The following is a 27,368-nucleotide window of genomic DNA, read 5'->3' on the forward strand; positions in this document are numbered from 1 at the left end:
CAACAAATGTATACAAGCATTAAAATTGTAAAGGTACTGACCATACATGTTCAGTACAGATTATTTCCTCTACATCTGTTGCACAGAGCAGTCACTTCCATGTGCGGTACTCAGGGGGAGGGTAGTGGGAGAAAAAGGTCTCCAATTAGTCCCTGATCCTGTGAAAATCTTTTCCATTTGACTAGGAATGCTTTGCCACTTGGCCTCTCCAGCTGCTTTCCTCCAGTTTCTGCTATGAAAAAGATGATATTGAGATTATCAGGCAATGACAGCTGCTTGCTACAGACTGCGCTAGAATGTCAATAAGCAGAGCAGCGATGGTGGGGGAGAGATAGCAAGAGGCAGAAAAATGCAATGTGCCTACAACTATCAGTTCAGTAAACTGTGGCCCACATTTAAATAATTTACATTAAACCAAATATTCTCCTCTCTACGCCCCCAGCTTGGTGACACTGGCACCTACACCTGCATCGCCTCCACGCCCAGTGGAGAGGCATCATGGAAAGCCTATCTAGAGGTCCACGGTAAGCATAACGCATTAACAAGACAACGAGTCCATCAGTAGCTATTTTGAAATCACTAATGCACAGTTATGTGGCTTGATATGTTTATAACAAGTTAATTATGCTTTGAAAAGGACACAGTGAATAAAATATGTAATATGAAAGCTTTGAGATGTTTTGTATGCATTTGTTTATTTAGCAGGAGGACACTTCCTTACACATTTCTTTCTGTTCCTTCTCTTCTGCCTATTTTGTATTCAGAGTTCGGAGTCCAAGTCCAGCCAAACAGACCCACAGACCCAAACTTGATCCCCAGTGCTCCATCCAAACCTGATGTCACCGACGTCACCCGCACCTCCGTCACCCTCTCCTGGAAACCTAACCTTAATGCTGGAGCCACACCCACCTCCTATATCGTAGAGGCCTTTAGGTAAAACTGATCAGCTGGATCATCAATGAATGATATAATTGCTTGGACTGCATTAAACCTTTAATTGTCTCTGCTGTGTGTCCTCAGTCATGCATCAGGGAGTAGCTGGCAGACCTTGGCAGAGCATGTGAAAACAGAGTCATTTGTACTGAAGGGCTTGAAGCCCAGTGCAGTCTACCTCTTCTTAGTACGGGCAGCCAATGCCTACGGGCTGAGTGACCCCAGTCCTATCACTGATGCTGTGAAAACACAAGGTGAGGACTGCCTTTTTTGGCACCGTGAACTTAATATCAGTTCAGTTGTGTTTTCATTTTTCTGCAACAGGATTGTTGATTTTTTAAGTTTCTGATTCTACCTTCAGAAATCCCCCCGACAAGTCAAGGGGTTGACCATCGTCAGATCCAAAGAGAGTTGGGAGAAGTGGTCATTCATCTGCACAACCCCACAATTCTCTCCTCCTCCTCCGTCAGGGTGCAGTGGACAGTGAGTATCATTTTATCTTCCAATGCTTTTTCCTTATCAGTTGTTTTCTTCAGGCAGCTGCTGACAGCTAGAGTTTGCCATATGGATCATTAGTATTAGCTGCCAGAGCACCAGAGGTTAGTTTAGCGATACGCCTACGGTCAATTTGTCAGGCCACTCAGCTTAGCTAATGCACTAACGTCCTAGCACCCAACAGAGGAAGGACACTGCAGCGAGCAGCATGGAACACAGTCCAAGTCTTCTTAGTGTCCATCTGGCGTAAGCCTGAACTGGTCAACTGGCCGGAGCCCAAAAATCTGCAGCTCTGCCCACAGTGGACCACTCATCCCCCCCAAAAGTCGAGACTACAGATCTCAGCATTCTGCAGGCCAAGCAGTACCATACAGCAGTGTGTGGCGTGCCAGCCTGTGCCCCTTTAGATTAGAAACACTTGACGGCTGTTAAAATAATACAAGTGAGAAGGAAGAGGCGGCCAACTCATGCTCTTAAGTGGAAATGGTTTACAGATGTTCGAATGGATAGGTGGGAGAGAGAGAAGTAAAACTTCCAGCTCGTAGTGCTGTTTCTTTTCTTTACAAATTAAACATGAAGAACTAATATTCACTTACAGCTGATGTGGTTATTGTTTTTTCTAAGGTCATTAGACAATACAAGTAATTATCAAGGCTGCTTACTTAACACAGATGGAAGTCTGTGGTTAGCTCATTGGGGGTAAGACCAGTCCTTTATTTGCCTTCTGACACACGGCCACCCCTACATTCCCAGGTATTATGAAGTGCCAGACTGAGTGATGAATGGGTCTGAGGAAATGTGAAAAGGATACTGACATGTCAAGACTGATTTAAAAACATTACTGCCCAGTTACTCTGTCTCCTTGGAATGTGCCAGAAAAAAATAACACACGACATGAAGTGGACTGACATTATAGTTTCCTTGTTCTTTGGGGTTTAAATCTATTCCCAATGTGGAGTGTCTTGGTTTTACATTTTCCTTTGTGTAGTGGTAAATGGTTGCACAGTATTCAGGGTAATGAAGACCACCTGAGCCGGCAGCGTGTTTTACAGGGAGGGATAAAGAAATCACTAAAATCTTTACAAGCCAGGGCTGCTTGCCTTCCACAGGGACTCATAGGGATATTAGCATACTGGTAAGCCTTTTCTCAACTTTGCTGGAGCACAATGCAACTTTGGCAAACCCCATCAAGTTATAACTATCCTCCTCATAAAGCTCCATCAGATGGAGTGTGGCTCATTGGGTACATGGGTAGACTACCCTGCAGAGAGAACCTCTCCCCCCTCCTCCTAGTCTGTACGCTGGAGACCAGGACAGGATGAGACAGGCTGCTCTGGGAGTCTGGGCCCTATTTAACCAGCTCCAGACTCAGAGGAACCTCTGGCCGATGACCTCATACTGCGGTTCGAACAAATCGCTGCTGCTCCAAATGGCGCATAGAAAGACAGAGAGATGTAGATGTAGATGTGGATGGTGAAATGAGGAGGTGATGTGATGAGTTAGCACCACATTCCATCTAGCGCCTGCTCTACCAGTTGCACAAAAAACATGGCTCTCCAGAGATGCTACAGTCCAACACACTAGTGCATTATTTTCCTCTGTGAACTGTGAGGATGCTAATGAAGTCAAGCTGACACCACCTTTTTGTTCCACCCTTCTCTTAGGCGGAGCAGCAGTCGCAGTACATCCAGGGCTACAAGGTGATGTACAGGCCTTCTTCTGAGGGGCCTCAGAGGAGCGAGTGGGCTGTGTTCGAGGTCCGCACCCCCGGGGAGGACAGCGCTGTCGTGCCACAGCTCCGCAAGGGAGTCACATATGAATTCAAAGTCCGCCCCTTCTTCAATGAGTTCCAGGGAACAGACAGCGATGTCAAAATTGGCAAGACGCTGGAAGAAGGTGGGGGGGATGTGTGTGCCTGCGAGTTTGCTTTGCTGCCTGTATGTGTGCATGCATGTTTTCATGTTTACACAGTTTTATATGCACAGCTTGCATGTGTGAGAGCATATAACAGCTGTTCACAGCAGGCAGGGAGGGCAGGATTATGTTCTGTTCGAATGTGGTGTACTGAAGCATGCTTCGGGTAGATGTTGGGCTCTTTTAAGGCCCAATGGATACAACACTCCAGTGCAAGTGTTAAACTGATTCCTCGTAGGGTGTGGTTGTGGCAGTCTCGTGAGGTTTGGTTGAAATCCAACTGCAAATTCTAATTTGTACCAAACAGTGAAGAGAAATGTGAGAGCCGAGTGTTTAATGCAGTGTGTGTGTGTTGCATGTGTGGGAGTGTTTTGATATATTTCTGCTGGATTTTTCTTTATTCACAATTTTGTTAATTGTTTTTGGAGATTTATGTTTGTTCTCCCATCAGCAAAAAAAGCCTATTTTAACAACACTCACTCACGCTGCGATTGTCTTTTATGTTGCATTCATAATTACTTTAGTTTAATTAGCGTTGGACCACAGGTTGGCTTTTATACACCGCCATACACCCCGTCATCATAACTCCCAGGCTGTTTTCAGAAAACACTTATTTGCTTTGATTCACCCACAAATGCACATGTATTAAACAACACACTTCTCAGATAAAAGCATCCTAATTTTCATGATTAGCCCTTTGTTCTCGGCTCGGCTTCAGTCTCATGCAGAGATAAAGAAGCAGTTGTGACAGCTAAATGTGATGAGAGGAGACAGGGAGAGACTGCATGCAGTTATGGAAAAAAAAAAATCTATCACGTATGAAGGTGTATTTTTTTCTTTTGTCTGCCCTCCCACAGCACCCAGCGCCCCTCCTCGTGAGGTTACAGTGACAGAGAGCGGGGACAATGGGACTGCCGTCCTGGTCTCCTGGCAACCCCCTCCAGAAGAAGAGCAGAATGGGGTGGTCCAGGAATACAAGGTAACACACAAAAAACATTCAGCCTCTCTCTTAGGTCTTTGCGATGGGGATTTGTATTATAGAGACACAAAGGAGACACAAACAAGGATGCAGATAACACAGGAGGAGACAATGCACAGACATGGAAAGGTAATGAATTCCTGGTTGAGGCACACCTTTGTACGCTCATCCATGCTCCTCCTCTGTGGAATGACAGAGACTCAGACACAAGGGAGGAAAGGAAGAACTATTGGGAAACAGTGCCATCTAGTGGACTTGGTAGAGTCACACATCTTGTGGCGCTCTAAGGGTGAACAAATAGAAGTGAGGAGCAAATTCTTGGAAGTTTATTAAAGGCTTCCTGTCTTGAAATGATTTTAATGTGACAGTAAATGCCGGTGATTACAGATACTTGTGTGTATAATGGAGATTAAATGTTTGACCTCACTTGACGATCAGGGCAGGCTTTAAAAGTTTGTTTGTGCAAATAAACATTCCAAATATTTTATATCATACGCCACATAAATCTTAACTTGAGTGGAGGTTTTATAGGATTTAATAGAGACATCCATGTAAAGGCAGGTAATAGTGTGTGTAATGAAGCGAAGGACGACGACCTATCACAATAATGACCAAGGACAAACCAATGAAGAGACAGAGCATTATTATAATTCCAGTCATTTCTCTCTTCTGAGCTTCTGCTAATACACTCTTCAGCCTACAGCAGCTCTCTTTTCGCCTCCGTTCCTCCTCCGTACCTGATAATGTACTCTCCTTTGTAACAGCCTCAACCTGGACTGCACTGTCCACTCATTCATTATGCTGATGAAGGCTTGTATTTTAATTAGAAAGCCTTTTTTGTGTTGCATGGAATATAGGTTACAGTGGCAGGAGAGGAGATGAGGCAGAGCGAGTTGAAAAGTTAAGCTACTGTTAATTTTCCAGGTAAATGTTTCCAGGTGATCGGATTTACAGTCATTTCATGCTTTTTAAGTCCAGCTCCAGAGCGTTCCCTGCTCATTACAGAGCCCGCTCCCTCACGGCACTTAAACTAACAGGAATTTCTTAAGATACACAGAACATTTCAGCACGCTGTTGTTCCATCATAGAAGTTCAAACATGCGCACATGCACACACGTGTCGTACACACCCCAGGTAGTGTGTGCAATAACCTGGTTAGCTGTTTGAGAGGAGGCAGGGGGGCAAAGAAAGCAGGGTGTCAGGACTTCAGGATGTGGAGGTCTGCAGACCCCACGCTGAGGTGAATGTATGCGCCTCTTTGTGACCCTGGTTTGAGTCAGCCTGCTCTGCTTCCTGGGAGTGACAGCACTTAGCTTCTGCTCAAATTGGGTTATGGAGGTGATTACTGATCCCCATTTGTTTTTCATGGGCTTAAGGCCACACTGAGCCGTGTTATGGCTACCTCGGCTAATACTGACCCTGTGTTGAGCAGAGCCTGTAAAACAGAAAGGCATGCTGTAAAATGTTTTCCTACCTCAGAGATGTAACGTAATACCCTCAGTGCACTGAAACGGAGAAATAGCAGCACAAACCAATTATAGAGACGCAGATTGGTGGCAGCTACCAAACTCAATGTTATCACTAACCCTCATATCATGGCCTCAATCTTCATCTTCTGTTCGCTTCTGTTATGGCAGGTTTGGTGTTTGGGGAATGAGAGCAGGTACCACATCAACCGCACAGTGGACGGCTCAACCTTCTCCTTGCTGATTCCCAGTCTGGCCCCTGGGATCCGATACAGTGTGGAGGTAGCGGCCGGCACCGGGGCAGGTCCAGGGGTCAAGAGCGACATCACCTTCTTCCAGCTTGGTGAGTTCAAACAGCCTTTAGTTCTCTCTCGGGAGGTCATGTGATTATTTTTGTTTCTCCTCTAGTGAATACATTTTGTTTTAATGTGTTTGTCCTCCGGCGATCTTTACAGAATGAAGCCCAATCATATGACAAATAATCATGGCATTAATCCAGGCATTCCAAGTAAAGAGTTACTCACTGCCAAGTAATCAGTTATGTAATTCCTTTCTCTGAGGTGTCGGACATGTTCGAGCCTCTGCCTGTCTGTTCTTTCATTATCAACAGCTACGCTTAAAAACTGTAATTAAAATGATTACTGTTTTACAATCATCAGCAGCTTTGACACGGAAGAGCGTGATGAGTTTGACTGACAGGGAACCTTTGCAGCTTTTGTGTACACTGAAATGGATTTGTGCTACAACAAGGGTGCATTGAATTCCTGTGTGGCAGAGCTGTTGAGCTTGTGCCCCACCCTTCTATGCTCTCCAGTCAAGGATGCAATGTCTTCTGGCTGTGCTCTGCTTCGAACAACAAAGGCTATAATGAATCCTGCGCTCTGAGCAAAAACATGACATGTTGGTAATGCTTAGAAACATGTTGCAAACTGCATGTGGGCTTTTTCTCCTCACATAAATGACTTGTTTTTGTCCTTTTGGTCGAGACGGACATATATTTTCAGATGTTTTGTCAGGTTTTGTCCCAAAAGTAGTGAGCTGGATCGCTCAGGAGGGATGAAAAACATGTGAATATCAGGATGAGGAAGAGAGAGAGTGAGAGAGAGAGATGTCCGTCTGGTTTTAAATGTGTGATTGAGTGGGCTGGGATGGGCATGAAGAAGCATCAGCTGTGACTGATACAATTTCTCTCCCTCTAAGAGTTCCTGTGGTGATTGTTGCCATGTTCCAACACTGGAGTGGAACAATGCGCCTAAGGGACCAGCTTCTCCACCCAAATGCATTTGTCACACTCAGAGCTTGTATGCGTCATCCCAGCCTGGGTACCTGTACAGTCCCTTGTGGGCTGCTTAGTCACATTGGCATGCTTGGTACACTCGGCCAGACTGAGCCACAAATTGAGAGGATGGAGAAGTGAGAGGAGAGGAAGTCGGATGGAGACAGAGCTGAGTGACTGAGACAAAGCCAGACAGAGGGATGTGCAGGAGTACAGGCGGAGGGCTGGTTTCATTGGGGGGAAGTGTTTGCCTCTGGCTCAGAAAGTTGGTAGAGATGAGTGGCTGCAGCATGAAAGACTCGAGAAAATGAGATGAAGACAAAGTAACACGAACATCAAGAAATTTCGGAATGGCGCAGGGGGGTGGGGCGCAAAGAGAAGTCTTTCATGTCTCACGCATGAGGGAGAGGCACAGAGAGAATAGACAGATGAGAAAAACAGACGAGAGCTGCTTGTTGTGAGCAGACGGAGCCTTTACACCGCCATTCACAGCAGAAACAGCTTCAAGGCGCTCACACCTCGGCTTTCCACAGATGTGCCTGAGTTTGCTAATTACTGTGGTGTCTGGGTTTGAGGATGATCTCATTGGGTTTATTTATATGATTATGAAACCAACATTGCTCTGTGTAAATGAGGCCTCTCTCTGCGGTTTCCTATCCGGCTCCATCAGGCTTGTGTTGTGCACGCAGGCTACGCTTTGAATGTCTTCTGTTGCTTTCGTCTGCTCACCTGCCATTGTTGACTGGGATTTGCAATGAAAGCCTTTTGAATAATAGAGAAACGACTCCATTTTCACAACCTCGCCTCATACACACCCACTGAGATAAAGAATATTTTTGAGCCCAAGACGAAAGAGGAATGTTCACATTTACGCACCATGCTGACATCATTTATTTTAAAAATGTATCCCCCTATTTCAGGCTTTCTCACAAGGTTTAAGGTTTAGTTTGAAAATGTTTCTCATCCTCTTCTCTCCTTGATTTGACTTTTTAAACAACTGTGTGCTATTCAGATTCAAACCACCACATGCACCTTTACCCTTTCTAATCCTACTCTCATGACTCCTCTGTCTTTCCTTCAGACGCATCCGGTCGGATGACAGAGACTGTGGTCCACGAGAACCCTCTGTCCCAGCAGATCTCAGATGTGGTCAAGCAGCCGGCCTTTATAGCAGGAATAGGAGCCGCCTGTTGGATCATCCTCATGGTCTTCAGCATCTGGTTGTACAGACACCGAAAGAAGAGGAATGGTCTCTCCACCAGCTATGCAGGCATACGCAAGGGTAAGTGAAAAAGAGCAACATTGCACATTCAGTCCTGAATATAAACATGAGTTTATAATTTGAAAACCTGGTTTTAGGGTAGAGTCAGTCTCTCCGTTTCAAAATTTGGTGAGAAAATGCAATCCAATATTTATAAGTGTTGGACTCTATTTCAGTTTAAAGCCAGTCCCCTCCATCTTCTCTTTATCCCAACTTCTTCCAGCCCTCCCTCAGATCCCGCCCGTCACTCGCAGAAAGACGTCTTTGTAGAGCGCTCTAGGTGAAGTCTAAGTGAAAATACTCTCCAGTCGAGTACTTTAAGATGTGATGTGAGCCCCCGCTGAGAGTGCTGCATGAAGACGTCTTTTATTTCTCTTTCATACTTCTGTCACACTGATTCTGTGAGCGTGTGTGAAGAGTGTTTTCAGTAAAGTACATTTTGAGGTCCAACAACTCCCCCCTTTTAGCAACTCCCTTCTCTGACTATGCTGAGAAAGAGAGGAGAGAGAGAGAGAGAGAGAGAGAGAGAGAGAGAGGGAGGGAGAGAGAGAGTGTCTCGCTATAATCCTGCTTTATCAAGGACACACTGACATTTTCACACGCTTGAAGTACTTGTTGTCTTTTTCCGAGAGGGACCTTTTAAAACGAACAAGTCAAGCATTGCACAATTTTGTTAATAGTTTCTACTTAACAGGGTGATTTTGAAATGAAATAAAATCCCTTCCATATCTGTTTCAGCCCTCTTAGAGCGACCACAGCATAACCCAGTGTACTTTTTACCTGACTTGAGTCGCAGTGACAGGGTTCACGACACTCCCAACCCCTGCCCAAAATAGTTCCAGAATAAAGAGAGCTATTAGCCTTTCTTTCTGACACTCATTTATGTGTGGGCTGGCTCAATGTGTGGCCTTGGGCTGTGCAGCTGCTGCCTGTGAGCACAACCTGCACCAGCCTCACTGCTGGGCTCAGGTTTACCGCTGCCTGCCAAGGTTAGAGGAGATCCTCCCTTCGACCTGGAGACACACGAAGACAATAGACTGACTTAGCTGCTGCTAATCTGTAGCTGTCACTTAGAAAACAAAGGTTATGGATGTTTGGGACCTTTTGGAGTCGTGCTAATGGTGGGAATTGTAAGTCATGAGAAAGTGAGAGATATCATCTAAGCTCTTCCTAAGGCTCTGTGGTCTTTAACAGCCTCTACACATACCAGTGTCTTTTATAGAGTTCAAAAGATGTGGCTATTCTCCTAGTTTATATTATCTTTAGCATCCACTCTAAGACAAATCTTAAATTTAAAATTCTATGTTAGTTTATTTGTGGTAAAATGTGACAAATGCAATTTCTGGGGAAGGAAATTTGGAATTCTCACAACAAAAACAGCGACTTTAACCAAACAACAGGATATTAAGGAAGAATGTTTCAGCACACTGTAGTCATTTTAAAAACTTAATGCACTGAGGATCTGAGGCCAGGTGGCAGAAAAAATCTGTGTAGGCTGAGGTTACCCTCTGATACTATATGTTGCTGTGTACGCACGAAAACTCGCACAGCCAGCACAGTAGGAAGACGTGCCCCCTCCGCCTCCTCCTCCTCCTCTTGGTGCACCCAGACCACAAGAGGCCTCAGTCTTTGTTGGAACTGGTAACTAAGAATGTTTTGAAAGGAGCATAATTGCAACCACATGAAGCAACAATCTGCCCTTGGAGTGAAATAGGCTGAATTGAGACATTTGTTCATGTTCATCTTTGTACCACAGTGTTTTCAAGTGTTGCATATTCAAATTTGAAAATTCCCAAAAGGATAATTCATAAAACTTACTTCTTTAGAACTTTTAATGCAAACCTTGTGGTTGGTGTGCATTAAAAGTGAAACATTCTGAAATGCTGTGCAATCCACATGCAGAAGTTTTTGGAAAAAAAGATCTTTCAAGCGCAATAATCCAAATAAAAACTCTGGGATTGCAGCAACCCAAAAATGGAAAGAGTCGTAGCTCAGTTTCCGCTTCTTCTAGCTGGGGATTAAACTTTGGTGACAGTCTTGTGTGTGTATACTGAAAGTTTAATGTATTTCAATCACGTGTGTGTTGCTCATAGACTGCCCACAACGTGTTAGTTTGTCTCCTCTTCAAAGGCATTCATCACACAGATAAAGTCATCCAACTTCTCCTATCTTTGGACCTGTTTGTGCACAAAGAGGACAGATTCAGACATGATATGACAGCTGTGGCATTCAGGGGTCATTTTTTGGCTCGTTTCATATCAAAAAGTTGTCTGAGGAAATGAAAATTTGACAACAGCTGTGTATTTCTTCTCACATGCTTAAACTCAAGGTTGAAAGCAACATTTCTAAAAATGCACATTTTAAGGCAGTGCACTGGATGACTTTCAGCTTGGTACAATGTTGCATCAACTGCGATGCATACTGTAGCATTCCTCACCACATCAAAGCAGGCAACAACAAACAGAATGCATTTTATAAGAAGATACCCAGCAGACTCCTCAGAATCTGCCTGCAGAAGGCTGATGTTTTGCATAAGGGCTCTTTCAGTGCCAAAGTGTGAGTAATTGAGCTGTGTGGGTGATGACTTGAGTGTTAGAGATAGCAACAAATATCTCCCCGGTGTGTGACCCCAGCCCAGCATGCCTCCGACAGTCTGGGCTGGGATTTAAACCAGCAGCTGGCTCAACACTCACTTTCCCTCGGTTGGGTTCTAGAGATGTCTGCCAGGATCAAAGTCTAGGGGGCAGCGAGTAGCGTGTGAATACAGCCCCAATGTACTTTCTTTTTCAGTAGACATAATGTGTTGATTATAGATACAAACAATGTACCAGGAAGTATTTCAACACTGCTGACGTACCAGAATTGTAGAGTCATTTTGTTCCTGTTTCCCTCTCTCCAAACAGTGCCATCCTTTACTTTCACACCTACAGGTAAGATTTTTTTTTACTCTCCATTCACAATAAATGACTGTTTTTTATTCATTTCATTCACTGTACAGCACATACATACTAGCCTCTCCCCCTATATTTGTGAAACATGTCATTTAAAAGCCAGAAGAGAGTGATGAAAGCTATTGACTGTGAAGAAGTCAGCCAGGGACACTCAATGCGCACCAATGAAAGCAGCCAATCATTGACACAGTTTGAAGATGTACCAAGAAATAAGTGTTCCGTTGAATGTTTTGGGTCATGTCAGAATGTAATGATTAAGGAGAAGGGATGCCACACTACTGAGAAGCTGTTAAAACTAGTGGTAACTTGATCAAAGAGCTGCTGGCAACCTTAGATGGGATTTAAGAGGATGACACATCACCAGCACTCCAACACGCCAATTAGATAGGCAAGCGGCAGCCGAGCTTAGGAGGTTATCTGCCAGCTAAAGTGACACAGTGTACAGCAGATAAAAGAAACTATCCCTCTGTGGGTCTCTGTCTTCTTTCTTTCTATGTGAGTTTGTATTTACAGTACTCTCCTTTTTCTTTCATCATCTGAATTAGCTCTTTGTTCCCCATAGGTGTGTCAGCTGTGCTGGCACAGCTTAATGAAATAGCAAGTTTGAAACAGTGAAAGGATGAGAGGAAGTAGAACTGATACAATACTTCACAGTTTATGTTTGTGGTTACACTGGATGATCCTGTCTGTGCAGAGGTCCCTTTTAAAACAGTAGCAGTGTTGTTCCTGACTGCCTGGAGGCTTGCAATCAGGTAGAATAATTTATCATCAACAAGCTTGATTTAAGATCTGTTGGAAATCTTTCAGGTGGCACACACTCTTTGTATTTGCGGTTAGCTTTCTGTCTCTTTAAGAAACAGATCTTTGTGCTTGTATCCCATGTTCAACCAGAGCGCTGCAGGGCATAACGCCGATCTTTATCTCAAACCAGATCAGGACCCTTTGGTTCGCATCAGAGCGAGCTAATCTGAGAACTCCTCCAGCTGCATTCAAACACCAAAAGCACACTTCCTGTTAAGAAAAAAATAGACAAGGAATAGACACAGCTAAGGCCCTACCTTTCCCTCTCCCATCCGCTCTCCTCTCAGGGAGGAGATTGTAATTAAAGTTGGAAGTTTATCTCTCCTTCACACACCGGCAGCTTAGAGCTCCATGAAAGAGTCCAACTTGCAGCACAGGGAGCTTCAAACAGGCTGAACCCGAGCCAGGAAACCAAAGAGCTCTGCATCTCTGTTCTTCATAAGCCTCTTACACATCCTCCTCCTGCTCCTGTTGCTGTCTGCTGTGTGTGTGCGAGAGAGAGACTCAGCCCAAAACTGTGCCACACACATTCATTCACATGCGTGCAAAAACTAGAATGAACAGCATAGCTCACAAACAGAACATTTAGAATAAAGTCACGTTGTGTTGACTTTGTTTGAAACATATGTGATGACAGTAGTAATATTGGTGAAATCATGTCATAAATGTATTTGTTCTCTCTTTTCAGTGGCATATCAGAGAGGAGGAGAGGGCGTAAGCAGTGCTGGAAGGTAAGACTTGTATTATTTCATATATAATGACTCTCTGTATCATCACATTTCAAATTCAATTAATCTATGTAGAATTTGCATGATGATTAAGCATTTAATAAGAGACAAATCAGAAAACCAAGCCCTAATGAATAGACTGATCAAATGAGTAGGGATGGGCACGTGTACTTCCCATCAACAAACACTAGGGGGAGTGCTGTGACTTTGTAAAGCAGCAGAGCTGAGGTGTGGTAAGAAAGTGCTTTTAGTGTGTTAGAACATGAACAAAGCCCCATGAAGTCTACTAGGAGCCCATCCTCATCCTATATGGTGGAAATCCACATCCAACCACAAGGCTGTGCCATAGCATCACCTTCATACAGTGATGGAGATCCGTGCACACACACAGAATCTAAGACACACCTCTTCATGCTGTGGAATGGTGCATTGTGCACAAACAGTGACACTGTACATAATTAGAGTCTGTAAACACTGCATCAACGTGCTAACACTAATTTGTAGATACCCTGGATGGGTTTTGGCATGTTTTCATACAGCTATGAGAGGTGAAAATTGAGTGCAGACCAAAAAAAAGGGGGAAAGTACATTTATTTGTTTCCTGTTGTTATTGTATGTGTACATTTAGGTGTTAGTTGTATGTTAATGATTAGTTAACTGGGAGCCATCAGCAGTAAATCCATATACATTATATTATGATTGAGTCCCATATGCAGTAAGGCTGTGTCAGCTCTGCACAAAGACAATGGCCATTCAATATCAACACACAACTGCACGCCGGCTTGATTGAGGAGCTATTGTGAGATTGTATTTAGCTGTTGAAGACAAATGTGTTCATTACCCAAAACGAATCCAAGAAATGAGCCATTTGGGTGGGAAAAAGGAAACTGTAATTCATCTGTAATGCAGTGTTGGGATATGCAAACTGGGAGTCGTTCTGTGGAGGTTTGAATGGTGAAACATTGTACGGCCCTGCTCTCTCTTTGTATGCTAGATTGATTCATTTCATGAGCAATAGGAGGCTATTTATTCTCAGCTCCTTTAACTCTCAATGGCTGGCCTGGGGTCAGGATGTACAGTACATCCCTGTTGAACAAGTGATCCTGCATTGTGTTGGGATTAAAGCTGCAGAAACAGGAGCAAGACGTGGAAACAATAAAGATGGATTGCCGGGCGGTGACTGGTCCACCAGGGGTTTCTCTTCTGGTGCTCCAGTTCCACTTCCTCCTTCCTTTACAGCTAAAAAAAAAACTTTTTCAATGATAGAGATATTGTGTGACACCACGGGTTCTTGATGGAGCGTTCATGGTTCACTGGGTGTTCATGACGTATATTTTGCAACATTGGGAGTGAATTTTATCTGGCTGTCTAATCCATGCGGATCGCTAATGCTCACGAGGGCTCGGGGAAAGTGTCATCGGCTGTGGGCAAGTCAAGCACACACAATTTATTTAGCTGGGCTTTTCTCTAATGTGCTCCCCAGGCTTCTGTGCCTGGATGTGTATATGTGTTTGTATGTGTTTGGCCAAAAGGCAAGAAGTGGTAAAGCCGGATTTCTATTTTTCCTATTCTTAGCTGCTGGATAAATAAACACCACATAATCTTCTCTTTCAAATATTATGTTCTGCGGGTGTTTCAGTTCATTCACATAAATGTCATTGTGGTTTTTGGCTTAGTCTCTTACTATTGTTAAACATTTAGACCAAGTTTTCTTCCTTTTTCAGGCCTGGATTGCTGAACATTGGAGAATCAGCCACACAGCCTTGGTTAGCTGACACATGGCCCAACTCCTGCTCCAACCACAACGACTGCAGCATCAACTGCTGCACCGCGGGCAACGGCAACAGCGACAGCAACCTGGCAACATACAGCCGACCAGGTATGTGCTGTCGACACTTCAATACAACTACCAAAATAAACACTCCCCTCAAAACCCAACGATGAAGTCCTTGACAAAATAACTATAGAGATAAGAAATGTGGGAGCTGGGGGAATCCACAATGAAAAAGGAAGTAAAATCTGATATCTGGGTTAGCTCCCTGGAGAGTTGTTCTGTGTATCTCTCCTTTCTGCAGGTCTCCACCAGAAATACCTGGAGAAATATTAGGATTAAGAGAGCCTGTGTGCTTGTGTGTTTGATTTATCAGAGGTTAAAGTAGAGCTGTTTTAGGCAGGAAATAAAAGGAGCACACTGAGAGGGGGCTTATGGCTCTACTCTGTTGCTAATCGAATTGCTCTGCTGATTTCCATACTGTTGTTATAGCCAGTAATGTAATTTCCCCTAAGTGCTCAGTTATTTAAGAAATGTGCAGCGGGCGAAGGGGTCAAGGCTGGACTGCAGACGGTGGCCAGAAGCAGAGGCAGAGAGAGTGATAGAGGGAGGGAGGTGCACCTGGAGGAGCAGATGGAAGGGAGGAGGATGCAGGGATGAAGAATAAGTGTATGCAAAACATACACTAAAAAGGAAGAAGAAGAAAAGCATGTAAAGTAGGGTAGGTGGCGAGGGAGAGAAGGGGAAGACACTTATAGAACAGCAGATGGCCTTTTGGCTTTTCAGCATTATTGGAGTTAAAACAAACAGAAGCACACACTACATCTCCACAACATCAACTATGAGCACACAAACTCTGCCCTATTTGAGAGGAGAACAAAGTGAAACTTCAGGCCAAAAACTTCAGCTTGGATGACACAGGACTTAATGTTATTAATTTTTAGCTCTGACCTAACCCTTTCCTCAGAAACTTGGACTGCAATGAAATGCTTTATGTTCTAAATTATGCACTTTGGGACTTTGTCTTTAAGGGCAGCCCATAATTCCTACCCAGCTGTTTGGCCTAATATCCATCCAGCCCTGCAATAGTTTCTCATTACTTCAAACCTTTCCCAGGGAGGATTAATAATTCATTCTGTAGACTTTATAGTCATCAGGTTGAGTTTTCTCTCTGTGCTAATCACCCTTCTTCTGAGGTTGAAGTGTTTAACTCTACCTTAACATGATGTGAGATGTTTAACAGGGAATAACAGGCTAAAGGCAGCCCTCACTCTTCGCATGACGCCCCGCTGTATGACACTAAGGAGCTTGCCAGACGCATGCTTTGTGTGTGTGCCAAACCTAAACTCTGTGAACATTAAGAGGATCACTGACGAGGTGACAGAGCAAAGAAATAGGAGTTAATGTCCCTTTATCTCAGCCATAGGGGCGCTTTCACACATCAACCTTTGAAGTGTCGAGCTGATCGAGCCGTGCTGCTGAAATGCAAGGCGCGCAGCACAAGCAGCATGCACCTATGGCCGTCCTTGGTATTTACCGCAAGGCTGGCTCTCAGATCTGCTGGAGGATTTGAATATTTTATGAGCCAGGGAAAATTGGATCTGTCAGTGGAGCTGTGCTTTTACTGCACGCCCCATTCCAGGTCTTTGATACAGACATGTCTCTCTGTCCCTCTCAATGAGCAAAGACGCCCCCGCTGTCAGATGGGAAAGAACAGAGATGACACCCACATTGAGTCATGGGAGAGGCTGAGCGGGAAGGTGTAATACAACCTGTGTCACTCATCTAAAGAAGATCATCATTTTGCAAGCATAACTGAGATTTTAAAGCGAAATAGAAATGTCTCTCCCTTTCAAAAGCTTGAAATCAGAATTTAAATGTGTCTCACATTGCTCAAATAAAGGCTTTCAGCTCGGCAGCAGGTCAGATCAAGCTCTATTGTTTTAAAGCTTTTACTGCCCTGGCACATTGCTGCTGAGCGGAGCTGATCATCAGCAGACAACATTGACTAAATACCCTGCTCATGTTCTCCAGCCGACTGCATCGCCAATTATAACAACCAGATGGAAAACAAGCAGACCAACCTCATTGTGCCAGAGTCAGGAGTCTACGGAGACGTGGATTTGTCCAACAAGATCAATGAGATGAAGACATTCAACAGCCCCAACCTGAAAGAGGGCCGCTTTGTGGGTCCAGGGGGCCAGCCGACGCCATACGCCACCACCCAGCTCATTCAATCCGCCATCATGGGCAACAACATCAACTCAGACAGAGGGACCGGAGGGAGCGGAGGAGGAGGAGGACTTGGGGAGATAAATGAGAAACACTGCTGGAAGCCAACCCCGGTCCAGCAGCAGAAGCACGAAATGGGCTCCCAGCTGCAGTACAACATCATGGAGCAAAACAAGCTGAACAAGGGTGAGTGTGTGGAATACCCAGCAGCCAGCCCCGCGCCATCATCTCTCTCCATTTGGCTTTCCCCACTTTTCTCTCCTGGCTCTTTAATCTCTTCCTCGGACGCTTATAGAAAAGTTTCATGCTCATATATTCCCTGTTCCCGTCTCCTTCCTTCTCAATCAACATAAGCGTCATCGCTTCTTCTCTCTGCTTGTCTGTGCGGCATTCATGTAACCCCTCATCACCCTCCATGCAATCATCTGTAATCTCTGCCAGGCCTGAACTGCTGTCGTCAGTATCTGGGTAGTCTTTTTTGCGATGAAGGCAGGTGTGAGGGTTTATCTTTGGTGTCACATTTCTGAGGAAAGACAAAGATAACTCTTGGATATTTAGGCGCTTTGAACGAAGCTATCATCACCTGGTTGTACCTGCAGAGAGGAACAACATCTGGTGTGATAGTTTTGAGATTTTTGTTTGGATGTTGCATGTGTTCACATACTCACCTAAAATTATACAGCATGTTGTGCATGCCTTTTGTAACACGTAACTCTGCAGTCTGCTCAGTGTTATGTCATCTCATGGAATAATTTCACATTTCCATTGGGAAGTGTGTTTCCCTCCTGATTAACTGCTGTTATTTATATGTTGAGTTTTAGTTAAAAGGTTTGGAGCTAAAAATGTCTACCTAGTGTTGTTCCAACCATGCATTTTTTTCCACTTCATTAGACCGCTACAGAGGAGGCGATAGCCCCATGCCAGCCACCATTCCCTACAACCAGACACATGACAGCCACACTGGAGGCTCCTACAACAGCTCTGACCGAGGCAGCAGTAGCACCTCAGGTAAGATGGTTTTTGCATTTTGGTCAAGAATTAATCCAGGGAAGACAAATCAGATGTTCTAAAAACATTCTTTACACTTTCTCTCTCTCTTAAAGTTTATATTTCAATGTTTCCTTTTCAATTTAACTGCCAAAGTGTTCGACAATGCTTTTTATTACTGTGATTGAATCACATATTCACACACGCTCCCTCCCCAGCTGAGCTGGAGAATACCAGTTTTGTTCAAAGGCAACAAATCACTTTGAGATGATAATAATGCATGCTGTAGAATGGCTATTTGATTAATTTTCATGTCAGCCTATCTTGAAGACAAATTGAAAGGGAGATGCCTTCAGAAAGTGAAAAATGCCAAATACAAAGAAAAAGGAAGCTGACAAAAATGCCTCCAAACAAAGCACCATGCTGGGGTTTTGCTTCATCCTTATGTATTTGGAGTACCATGTCATCTAAGTGAATGAGAAAATGAGATAAAAGGATGATTCTAATCAATTCAGTTTTTTTTGTTGTTTTTTACGACTTTTTATTTCATTTTCTTTGTCCTTGCATTGCTTCCGTTAATTGGCTTTGCTTTAATTCCAGTATGCAGCCGCCTAATTTCATCAGGGCCTCGATGTCTTTCTGTGGACAAGGACAAATGATAACACATTGCAGGCGGCATGCAACACTGCCACCTTAATGCCATGTATCCATTCTGATATTGCGTTTGAAGTTCAAGCCATTAAGGAGAAGCCTTTAATGCTCACTGCACCTCACAGCTCATTGGTTCACTATTCTAATAGTTTGCTATTAATTGGGCTTTTTTTTTGCCGTTCTCTCTCTACCTTTACTCTTGGTGCTTGGTAATATCGCTGTAGGGAATAACTGTGTTTTATAGAATTTCCCATCATTGAATAACCAAGGGGTGTGTGTGCAAACTTGCAGAAAGTGGAGAGTTGAATTAGCCTTTGCACTCTTATGTGTAAAATTATCTTTTTTTTCTGTCAGCCAGTCTTGTTTAAAGCATTTTATCTGCTGTCGATTCCCTACTCATTACCTTGTGAGTTCTTCTGCATTAATAATTGATGTGTTTTTCAGACACAGAGTGAATATAAGTTAGTGTGTCTGTAAGCGTCTTGTGACTGACAGAGTGCCTTTTTCTCCTTGTTTTTGAGCAGGGAGTCAGGGTCACAAGAAGGGAGTGCGCACCCCCAAACTACCCAAACAGAGCACAATGAATTGGGCTGACCTCCTGCCCCCTCCCCCTGCAAACCCACCCCCAAGCCGGAGCACAGAGGAGTATTCTTTATCCATGGAAGAAAGGTGGGACATGTCTGCGCAGACACAAAGACACAGACAATCTGACAGGCATGCACACTCTATATTTAAATACTACTTCCTGCCTTTTCTCCTGTTTCTCACAACCTAGCAGCTATTTGCCCCTGAGGGTTTCCTATCTATTAGCGCCTGCTTCTTGTCAAACCTCGATAGAGGGATGGCATGAATATTTAGTGCATGTTTTTCTACCTTCAGTATATGAAAACATGCATGTTTCCTGTGACTGATATGAAGTTAATGAGGCTTGTTTTTTCTCTCTCTCTGCAGCTGTGACCCAGACATGCAGTGCCCCATGCCCCCCTCTCACATGTACCTGCAGCCAGACGAGCTGGAGGAGGAAGAGGAGATGGAGAGAGGACCCACTCCTCCCATTAGAGGGGCAGCATCCTCACCTGCTGCTGTATCCTATAGCCACCAGTCCACAGCCACTCTCACCCCCTCACCACAGGAGGAGATGCAGCCGATGCTTCAGGACGCACCAGACAGCCATGAACGAAGGTGCACCTACAGGACATCATAGATTAAACCAAGATCTTAACATGCAGGACTATAGACTAGTCAGGGAATATATCTATTCTTTAAAGCTTCACAGAGCAACATGAGCTCCGCAGTATGTCATATCAACCAGTGTTTTTCATGTTTTAGCTCATTAATTCCAAAGTCTGCATATTGCAAAGCACTGTTGGCCTCTTTCCAAAAGCATATCTTTGCTTTCAGATTTATTTCCCACCTACAGGGGAGCAATTTGTTTCACTTCAGTGCAGCATAAGAATCAACTTGCAGAGATTTGAAGGGTTCTTTGAAATAAGTAATACATAACGGTCTGGATTTATTCCTTTTTTTTTCAAGGTGAAATCATTGTGTTTATCTATCTGTGGAGAACATCTGCTAAAAAATGTCTTGTTAGGCCACAAAGAGACTAAATCATCTTAGATTTGGGCTTGACCTACAAAATAAAGTATTTCAAAATTAAAAAAATATGCAAATTTGCATCACTGCTGAGATTTTTATCCCCATAGCTGTACCCTCTCAGGTGACTTTAATGAGCTTTGTCTACCACAGGAAATAATTAGCATTAACTTCAAGTACAACATTTCACCTTTGGCTAATTGGCTAGTGTATTTAAAGTGAACTTTAGGGTCCCTTGATAATTGATCAGATTCTGATCCTGTTTGTTTGTCACCTCTTTCAGGCGCCATGCTGTGAGCCCCCCTCCCCGGCCCCATTCTCCTTCACACACATATGGATACATCACCAGCCCATTGGCCTTGGACACTGACGGCATGGAGGAGGACGATGATATAATGGAAGAGGAAGAAGAGGAGGGTGATGAGACAGATGCAGAGGTGGCCAAGATGCACTACCACCACACCCACCCCCACACACACCCCCACCATCCCCAAATGCATCCGCGAAGGTTGCTGCTACGAGGGCTGGAACAGACACCGGCGTCCAGCATGGGCGACCTGGAGAGCTCGGTGACCGGCTCCATGATCAACGGGTGGGGGTCGGCCTCTGAAGAGGATAATGTCTCTTCAGGGAGGTCCAGTGCCGTCAGCTCATCAGATGGATCCTTCTTCACTGATGCTGACTTTGCTCAAGCCGTTGCAGCAGCGGCAGAGTATTCAGCCCTTCGGGTTAAATATCCCAACACACAAGGCCATGAAGTGGGAGGGGCTTCAGGTAGGTTCAAATGTTGTCTGTTAAATCCACAATAAATGTTGTTGCTGCTAATTTAAGATGGAATAAAAGCAACATCTTTCTGTGTCATTTCTCAGCACGAAAATACCAAATAAACCCATCAGGCCACCGCCCTGGCAGCCCAGTGTCCACAGACAGTAACATGAGTATGGCAGCTGTACACAGGAGGCCTCCTAAGAAGCAGAAACAGCATCCTGTGGGACATCCTGCTGGACATCCTGCAGGACATCCGGGGAACCAGCGACGTGAAGTCTATAATGAAGGTACACATGGGATCATATTTAATATTTTAAAAACAATAACCAAAAATCAAAAAAGGATGCATTTGTCCATTACATGCTAAAAGCACACAGCATTTGAGTCCTCATTGTAGCAACAAAGGATCAGTTCAAACCTGGGCACTTTGCTAACATCCCCTTCCTGTCTCATCTGTGTCTTGTATCCATTGAAAGCAAAAAATAATTGCAACACTTTTAATTAATTAAAAGAAAAAATATTTCAAAAATGACGAAAGCTGAAAAAATATTTGCTTTTATTGTCAGTAATTGTCAGTAAAACACAGGGAATGGATGTTAAATGATTGGAAGGCTACATCTTTGGGGTAGGAGTTTGCTGTAAACTAAAAGCTTAGGTTACTCTAGGGTGGGTGTGTCTGCTCTGGGTAGACATTATATAAATGTAACATAAGAGGGGTTTTTTTAATCTAATTGTATCTAATGTAGAAAAAAGATACTGTTCACTTCTAAATTTGTGATTATGCTTGGATTTAATTTGTTTGTTCAATATTGTTTAAGGCAGATCTCCAGTTCTTATTTGGAGTACACAAAAATCTGAAACATTGGTGTGAAAATCACAGCTAAATATGGTTCTTTGAAAAAGATTTCAGAAACTCTTTGGCAGGTATGAACATGATTGTCTGTCAGAGGTAGTAATAACCAAACACGGCCAACAGATTCATGGAGAGAGAGAGACATGAAGCAGTGGTACTGGGTTAGTGTTATCCAGCAGCTACACAGATGGTCAGTTTGTATCAATGGCTCCCTCTCGATTCCCTCCACATGAAGAGAAAAGTGCAGTTAACTGGGATGTAGTGTGCGTTCATGAATGAGTGTGGGAATGCTGTGAGCCAAACTTTTAATCATTTCTCTCATGTGTTGATGCACATGTATACATGGCATCACTCCTAATCTGTGACGCTGCAGAACAGATCAGGGAGGTGGTGTGATGCAGTGATGGAGGCTAGAGCCACGGTGGGGACGGGTGGTGGTGGGGCGGTTAACTGCTGTCTCAGGGGAGATCTGCCCAGCCTGGCTCTGCTGACACTGGGATGTCTCTCCACTCAGCCACTAATGAAATTGATCCAGGTGCTCGGGCTCATGCTGAAGTGCCACCTTTTGCTCAGCAGGGCCCGGACATAAACCAAACAGGGGCTAAATACCGGAGCAGGCAGAGAAGCTTTAACCTTGTTAAGTAAAAGAGCGATTGACTTTTTACAGCATCATTCTTTTAAACACACAGGGCCTACCAGTGCCTGTTCTGGCTGTTTCCTCTCTGCTTTGATCTTGTATGTGAGTGTGTGCTCTCCCTCTCTCTGCTGTGTACAGTATGTGCTGTCCCAGCTCTTGCTCTCCTCTCAGTGTCAGGTGTCCTTGAGTGTTGGAAGCACTTGGCAGGGAGATTTAATATCCAGCTCACTGGGAGCCAGACCAGCTATATCACTGCAGAAAATCCCACCCCTCTTACCCAAACCCCCACCTCCTACCATCATCCTTATATCCTGGCTCCTTCCCCATCCTCTGCCCCCTCCCTCTAGAGTGATCTCTCCATCCCTCTCCTCTCCTCTCCTCCATTGCTACTCTCTCTCTCCCTCTGTCTTTGTTTGAGCAGCGAGGGGGCGGATGACAGCTCCGCAGCTCTGTCTGTCCATCAGCCCTCCTGCTGATTGCATTTGATCTGAATGGATTGTTTTTCATTTGGAGGTTATTGCCTCGTCTGCCCCCCTCTCTCTGTCTTCTCTTCAACCCCCACCCTGCATACCATGTTTGAGGTTTTAAGGGCTGGTGCTGAGGTGATAGGTGAGGGAAGGCGATGTGTGGAAATTTGAGGAGAGACAGAGCAGAAAAAAACATTCAGGATTTCTGTGTTTTTCTGCATTTCAATATAAAATTAAATACAAAGGTACCTCCAGGTGTGGTGAAAAAGGTAAAGAAGTGAGCCAGAAATGGGGACAATCCTGGACCCTGGACACCCAAGCAGCCTTTCTTTTCCACCCTTTACCACTCTTCGACCCGCTCACTTTATGCACCTCTGTACAGTGGATCTGGAAACACAGAGTTAAATCCCCCTCCTCCATACTGCATTTGTCTTTAGTGCCTTTGTCTGCCTCCCTGAACTTAACTCTTTCCTGTTCCTGTCGATCCGTCTCATCCCTGTCTGTCTAATTAACCACTAGGCCCTCTGTTACACCCACCCTGGCGAGCCCAGAGCCACATTTCAGACCTGAGCTCCATCCTCGCTGATATTTCCTCATAAATCTAACAGACGCTCTTCCCGTGCAGTGAGCTATATCTCACCGACTGTGGCATTGATCGGACTCAGACCGAGGCAGGACTCAGGAGGCAAGAGAGATATTAAAAAACTGCAGACGCCTCTCTGCTGTATGATATTGACTCGCTCCCCTTTTGTATTCAGGAAGAGTGGATGGAAGTGCAGGATAATCAGGGGAGTGTATTGAAGCTGCCTGATTCCGCCACCGTAACGCAGCAAAGACATCAACTGCCCCATTAGCCTTTAAGAAAGTAAATAAAAGCTTTGATTCTGCCCTACAAAGTCTACAAGAATCTAATTTGGCCTTCAGGATGTAGGAAAGGTGTAAGAGTTGGCACTTGCCATGTTTATTAACTTTCTAATCCTACGTGGATTACGTGCCTGGTCGCTGACAAAACCATCCTTCAGGTCGGAAGCTGATTAGAAGATGAGAAGCTATCGATCGTAGGCGGACAAGGCTCTTCTCTCTGCGTTCTGTTTAGATGTGATGTGAGAGAGGCCAGGCAGCCCACTGAACGGCTTCGTATGAATAATGGCTCAAGGACGAGCAGCATCGATTCATCGACAGGGGGAAGTCGAGCAGGTCAGAGAGCCAGCTGCTGACCGTCACGCTCCCCTCTTCCTCTTCCCTCGCCTCTCGCCCAGATCTCATAACTCTCTCTCTTATTCCTCCTCTGTAATGTCATCTCTTCTGTTTACTGTGGAGTGTACAGCACTGAGAGTATGTACACACGCTCCAGCTGTGTTTGTGTATCACCTCGCAGGTGCGAGACAGCTGAGTGACAGCTTGTAGACATAAAAGTTTCAAGAGTACACAGATTCTGCTTCCTCACGCTTGTGTAATTACCTCAACCCAAGTTATCGATGTCAGTGTTTAATGTGTTCTTACTTCCTGTGTTTATCCTTCAGATCTTCCACCTCCGCCCATCCCTCCCCCTGCAGGGCTAAAGTCGCCTACACACCCCTCAAAGGCAGCCCTGGAGGGAAGAGGAGTTATGTCCCCCAAAACAGGCGAGGGTCGAGACAAAAGAGGAGGGACGGGAAGCTACCGGCCCAGAGACGGCTCTGACACCAGAACCAGCTCGTCTGAGCGCAAAGACGCTCAGGAGAGACAAAAGACTGCTCAAGGAGGGAAAGGGAATAAACATGAGGGTAGCATCGCCAACAAGGCACGCCAACACGCAGGTACAAACAAACACATCAAGATGGAAGCATTTTTTAAATGTCATACAAATTCAGGTTTCACTCATAATTACTCTCTCCCAGGGTCAGAGGACATTTTGCCCTACAGCCGACCACAGTTCCCCACAGTCAACAGCCCCCGAGACCCCAGCTCCTCAAGCTCCATGTCCTCCAGGGGCTCAGGGGGTCGACGGAGAGGAGAGGGAGGCCGCAGGAACCCTGCCGATATGGGCCTCAACACCGCGGGAGCCTTCACACCAGGAGATGAAGAGTTAGAGGTAGAAAATACTATCAAGTAAACAGACTGATTTAAAAGTCTTATGTTGTAAAAGATGAAGGCTAACCCCTTATGTTTCTATTTTTCATCCAGATGGTAGAAAGCTGAAGAACAGAGGAGAAAAACGAGGAACTGTCCTGATTTTTCCAAGAGTGGAGCACCATTGTTTCTCTTACAATTTTAAATATCTCAGTATTTCACCATCATGTTTGCTGCCATCAGTAGTGTTTCTTTACATCTGGAAAACAGACCAACTGTTTTTTTCTAACTTATCATTTTCTTTGTCCATTAAAAAAAAGGAAAGAGTGTCTGAAGATAAAAGAATGGTGCATTCAAAACAAAATACGCAGTAGTATATTTATGTTTAATTCCAATGCAATATGGAGGGAAATCCTACTCCAGACATTGACATGACTCGGCTTGCCTTTGACCAGAACTGTGGGAGCCCATACAGTCACATGTTACTGTAATAAAATAGCTGCAAGCAGAGAAAGGGGTGGACTGTCTGTAAATATACGTGTATACATGATGTCCTCTTGTTTTACCCATAGTGGTACCTCAAATTTGTCTTCCTTGTTTTTATTTTGCGAATTCTAATTTTATTATGCCAGTAAATATAATTATTATTTTATCATTTCCATCCATGTTGTAAATGCTATATTATTTAGCTGCCCCAAGAAAGTGCCACTTTGGGATTTTTTTCTTTGATTTTTGTTTTTTGTAATGCACTGTTATGTTTCGTGTTGTCGTCAATGTTTGTTATTTGTTTTACTTTGGTTTTAAAAGCACAATCACTAAACTTTATTTTAAACCATTCTATCTATTAACCTTTTTGTCTTACTGGAGGAAAACAGGTATGACAAAAGAGTCTAGTTAATCCTGACGATGATGACGATGATGATGATGCTAATGTAGGTAAAGGTTGCTGTTTACGAAGGCTGTGCTTGAAAGGGGACTCCTTGCGTTGTGATTGTCTCCCTCTCCAGTTCTGACGCGAGCTCCAAGTGATTAAAAAAAAGACAGTTAATGTGACTCATAGCTGCAGTGTAAATATCTTTTCACATTGACCATAAACTCAGCTATTGCACATTAATCCAAAAGGTTTTGTTGTCTACTAATGCACTTAAACGAATGTCAAACACGGGAGAGAAGAGTCACTTTGGGAATCTGGAGAGGTTGTAATTGGACAAGAAGAGTCTCTTTTCTCGACAGGGCAGGGGGGTGGACCCCTGTTTTTAAGGAGAAAGGGTGCTGTTGTTTATTCATAGGACATCTGCAAACATTTGTTTCGTAAAGCAAAAAAGTAAAAAGAACTAAAAAAAAAGAGATGAATAAAAAAGTTCAAACTATACAAGTTCTCTGGTTATTTATTTCTGGTTATTAGGATTTTGCTAGCATCCAATGTTTCTTTTTTTTTTTTTTTTTTTTCTTGTCTGCATATATATTTCTGGTTTGTGTCATGTTTGTCACAAACGGTCAAATATTAATGCAATTTATTCTTGCAGCAAAAGAAAAGAAAGAAAACCTTTTTCTTCTGTGCTTGTGACTGTGTTCATGCAACCATCACCATCCCTCTTAGAACTCTGGCCTATCTTTTATTGGCAGCTAATATCATGTTCTGTAAAAGAGGGCGTGCACACCTAGGTGGGCCAAAAATAAAAATAAAAAAAAATAAGAGAAAGTGAAAGAAAGATTACATAAGGATATACAAAGGGACAGGGAGAGAGAAGGAGAGAGAGACCTAACACACTTAGATGGAGAGGGACCATCTCACCATGATGCCAAAAAAAATCCGTGGGGTGATACTAATGATTAAGCAACCCTTAGTGTCCACAATCATTGCTGAAGCTTGGGTCGCAGAGGGTTGCCGCCGTGTTGTGTTTTATTTGTGTAACGAGACCACCACTGGTGCAGATGAAACCACTTGGGTCAGATCAGCCGAGCGGTACGGCCCGGCATCCGGGCCGCGAGAGCAGTCAGACCGAAGGACCCAACCCGCCGCGGGAGACCCAGGCCAGGGGACAAGCCAAGGACCCAGACCGGAAGCAAACAGGTACCGCCGGAGCACCCAGGGCGACCCCCAGGTCACCCAGTAGGAGGAAAGGGGGGCGAGGGGGAAGAGATCCTGCAGCCCCCCCAAGGGACACCCCCACAACACCGCCCCCACAGCCCCCCAAGACGGAGCCAAAGGAGCCACCAGGGCCGAGGGGGCCCGGCACCAGGAGCAGACAGACAGGCAGACGGGCAGGACCAGGACCAGAGCCCGCCAACCGGCGCGCCGGAGCGGGGGGAGGGCGGAGCATCCAATGTTTCTAATCACAACAAAGCATTGCACAATACTAGTCTGCTTCCCTCCTTCACAAAGGAGAGCTTTTATAAGATTTATCTCTATTTCACAAAAAGCTTCCACAGATTTTGAAACACACATTTCTCTCCTCTCTGTTACTGCTGCCCATGACTTTTTACAACTAGAACTCCATACAAGAAATATATTAAAATAAACAGTACTTTATTTAAAAAAAGATTAAAATA

General features: G+C 44.4%; 1 protein-coding gene across 1 annotated transcript in view; it reads left to right on the forward strand.

Moving 5' to 3' along the window:
- The window catches only part of robo1 (roundabout, axon guidance receptor, homolog 1 (Drosophila)), a 371,682-nt gene extending 345,495 nt beyond the window's left edge, over positions 1-26,187 (forward strand). The window contains 20 exon segments of the mRNA XM_034700847.1: positions 443-524; positions 765-933; positions 1,021-1,187; positions 1,295-1,416; positions 3,093-3,324; positions 4,200-4,321; positions 5,959-6,130; positions 8,145-8,345; positions 11,228-11,254; positions 12,765-12,807; positions 14,529-14,683; positions 16,610-16,993; positions 17,699-17,815; positions 18,970-19,114; positions 19,397-19,627; positions 20,322-20,812; positions 20,908-21,093; positions 24,287-24,562; positions 24,644-24,837; positions 24,930-26,187. Coding sequence (XP_034556738.1) covers positions 443-524; positions 765-933; positions 1,021-1,187; positions 1,295-1,416; positions 3,093-3,324; positions 4,200-4,321; positions 5,959-6,130; positions 8,145-8,345; positions 11,228-11,254; positions 12,765-12,807; positions 14,529-14,683; positions 16,610-16,993; positions 17,699-17,815; positions 18,970-19,114; positions 19,397-19,627; positions 20,322-20,812; positions 20,908-21,093; positions 24,287-24,562; positions 24,644-24,837; positions 24,930-24,944 — 3,531 coding nt within the window. The 3' untranslated portion in view covers positions 24,945-26,187.
- Positions 26,188-27,368: the final 1,181 nt, after the last annotated feature.

This window comes from Notolabrus celidotus, chromosome 14, assembly GCF_009762535.1.
Source record: "Notolabrus celidotus isolate fNotCel1 chromosome 14, fNotCel1.pri, whole genome shotgun sequence".
In the NCBI taxonomy this organism is placed as follows: Eukaryota; Metazoa; Chordata; class Actinopteri; order Labriformes; family Labridae; genus Notolabrus; species Notolabrus celidotus.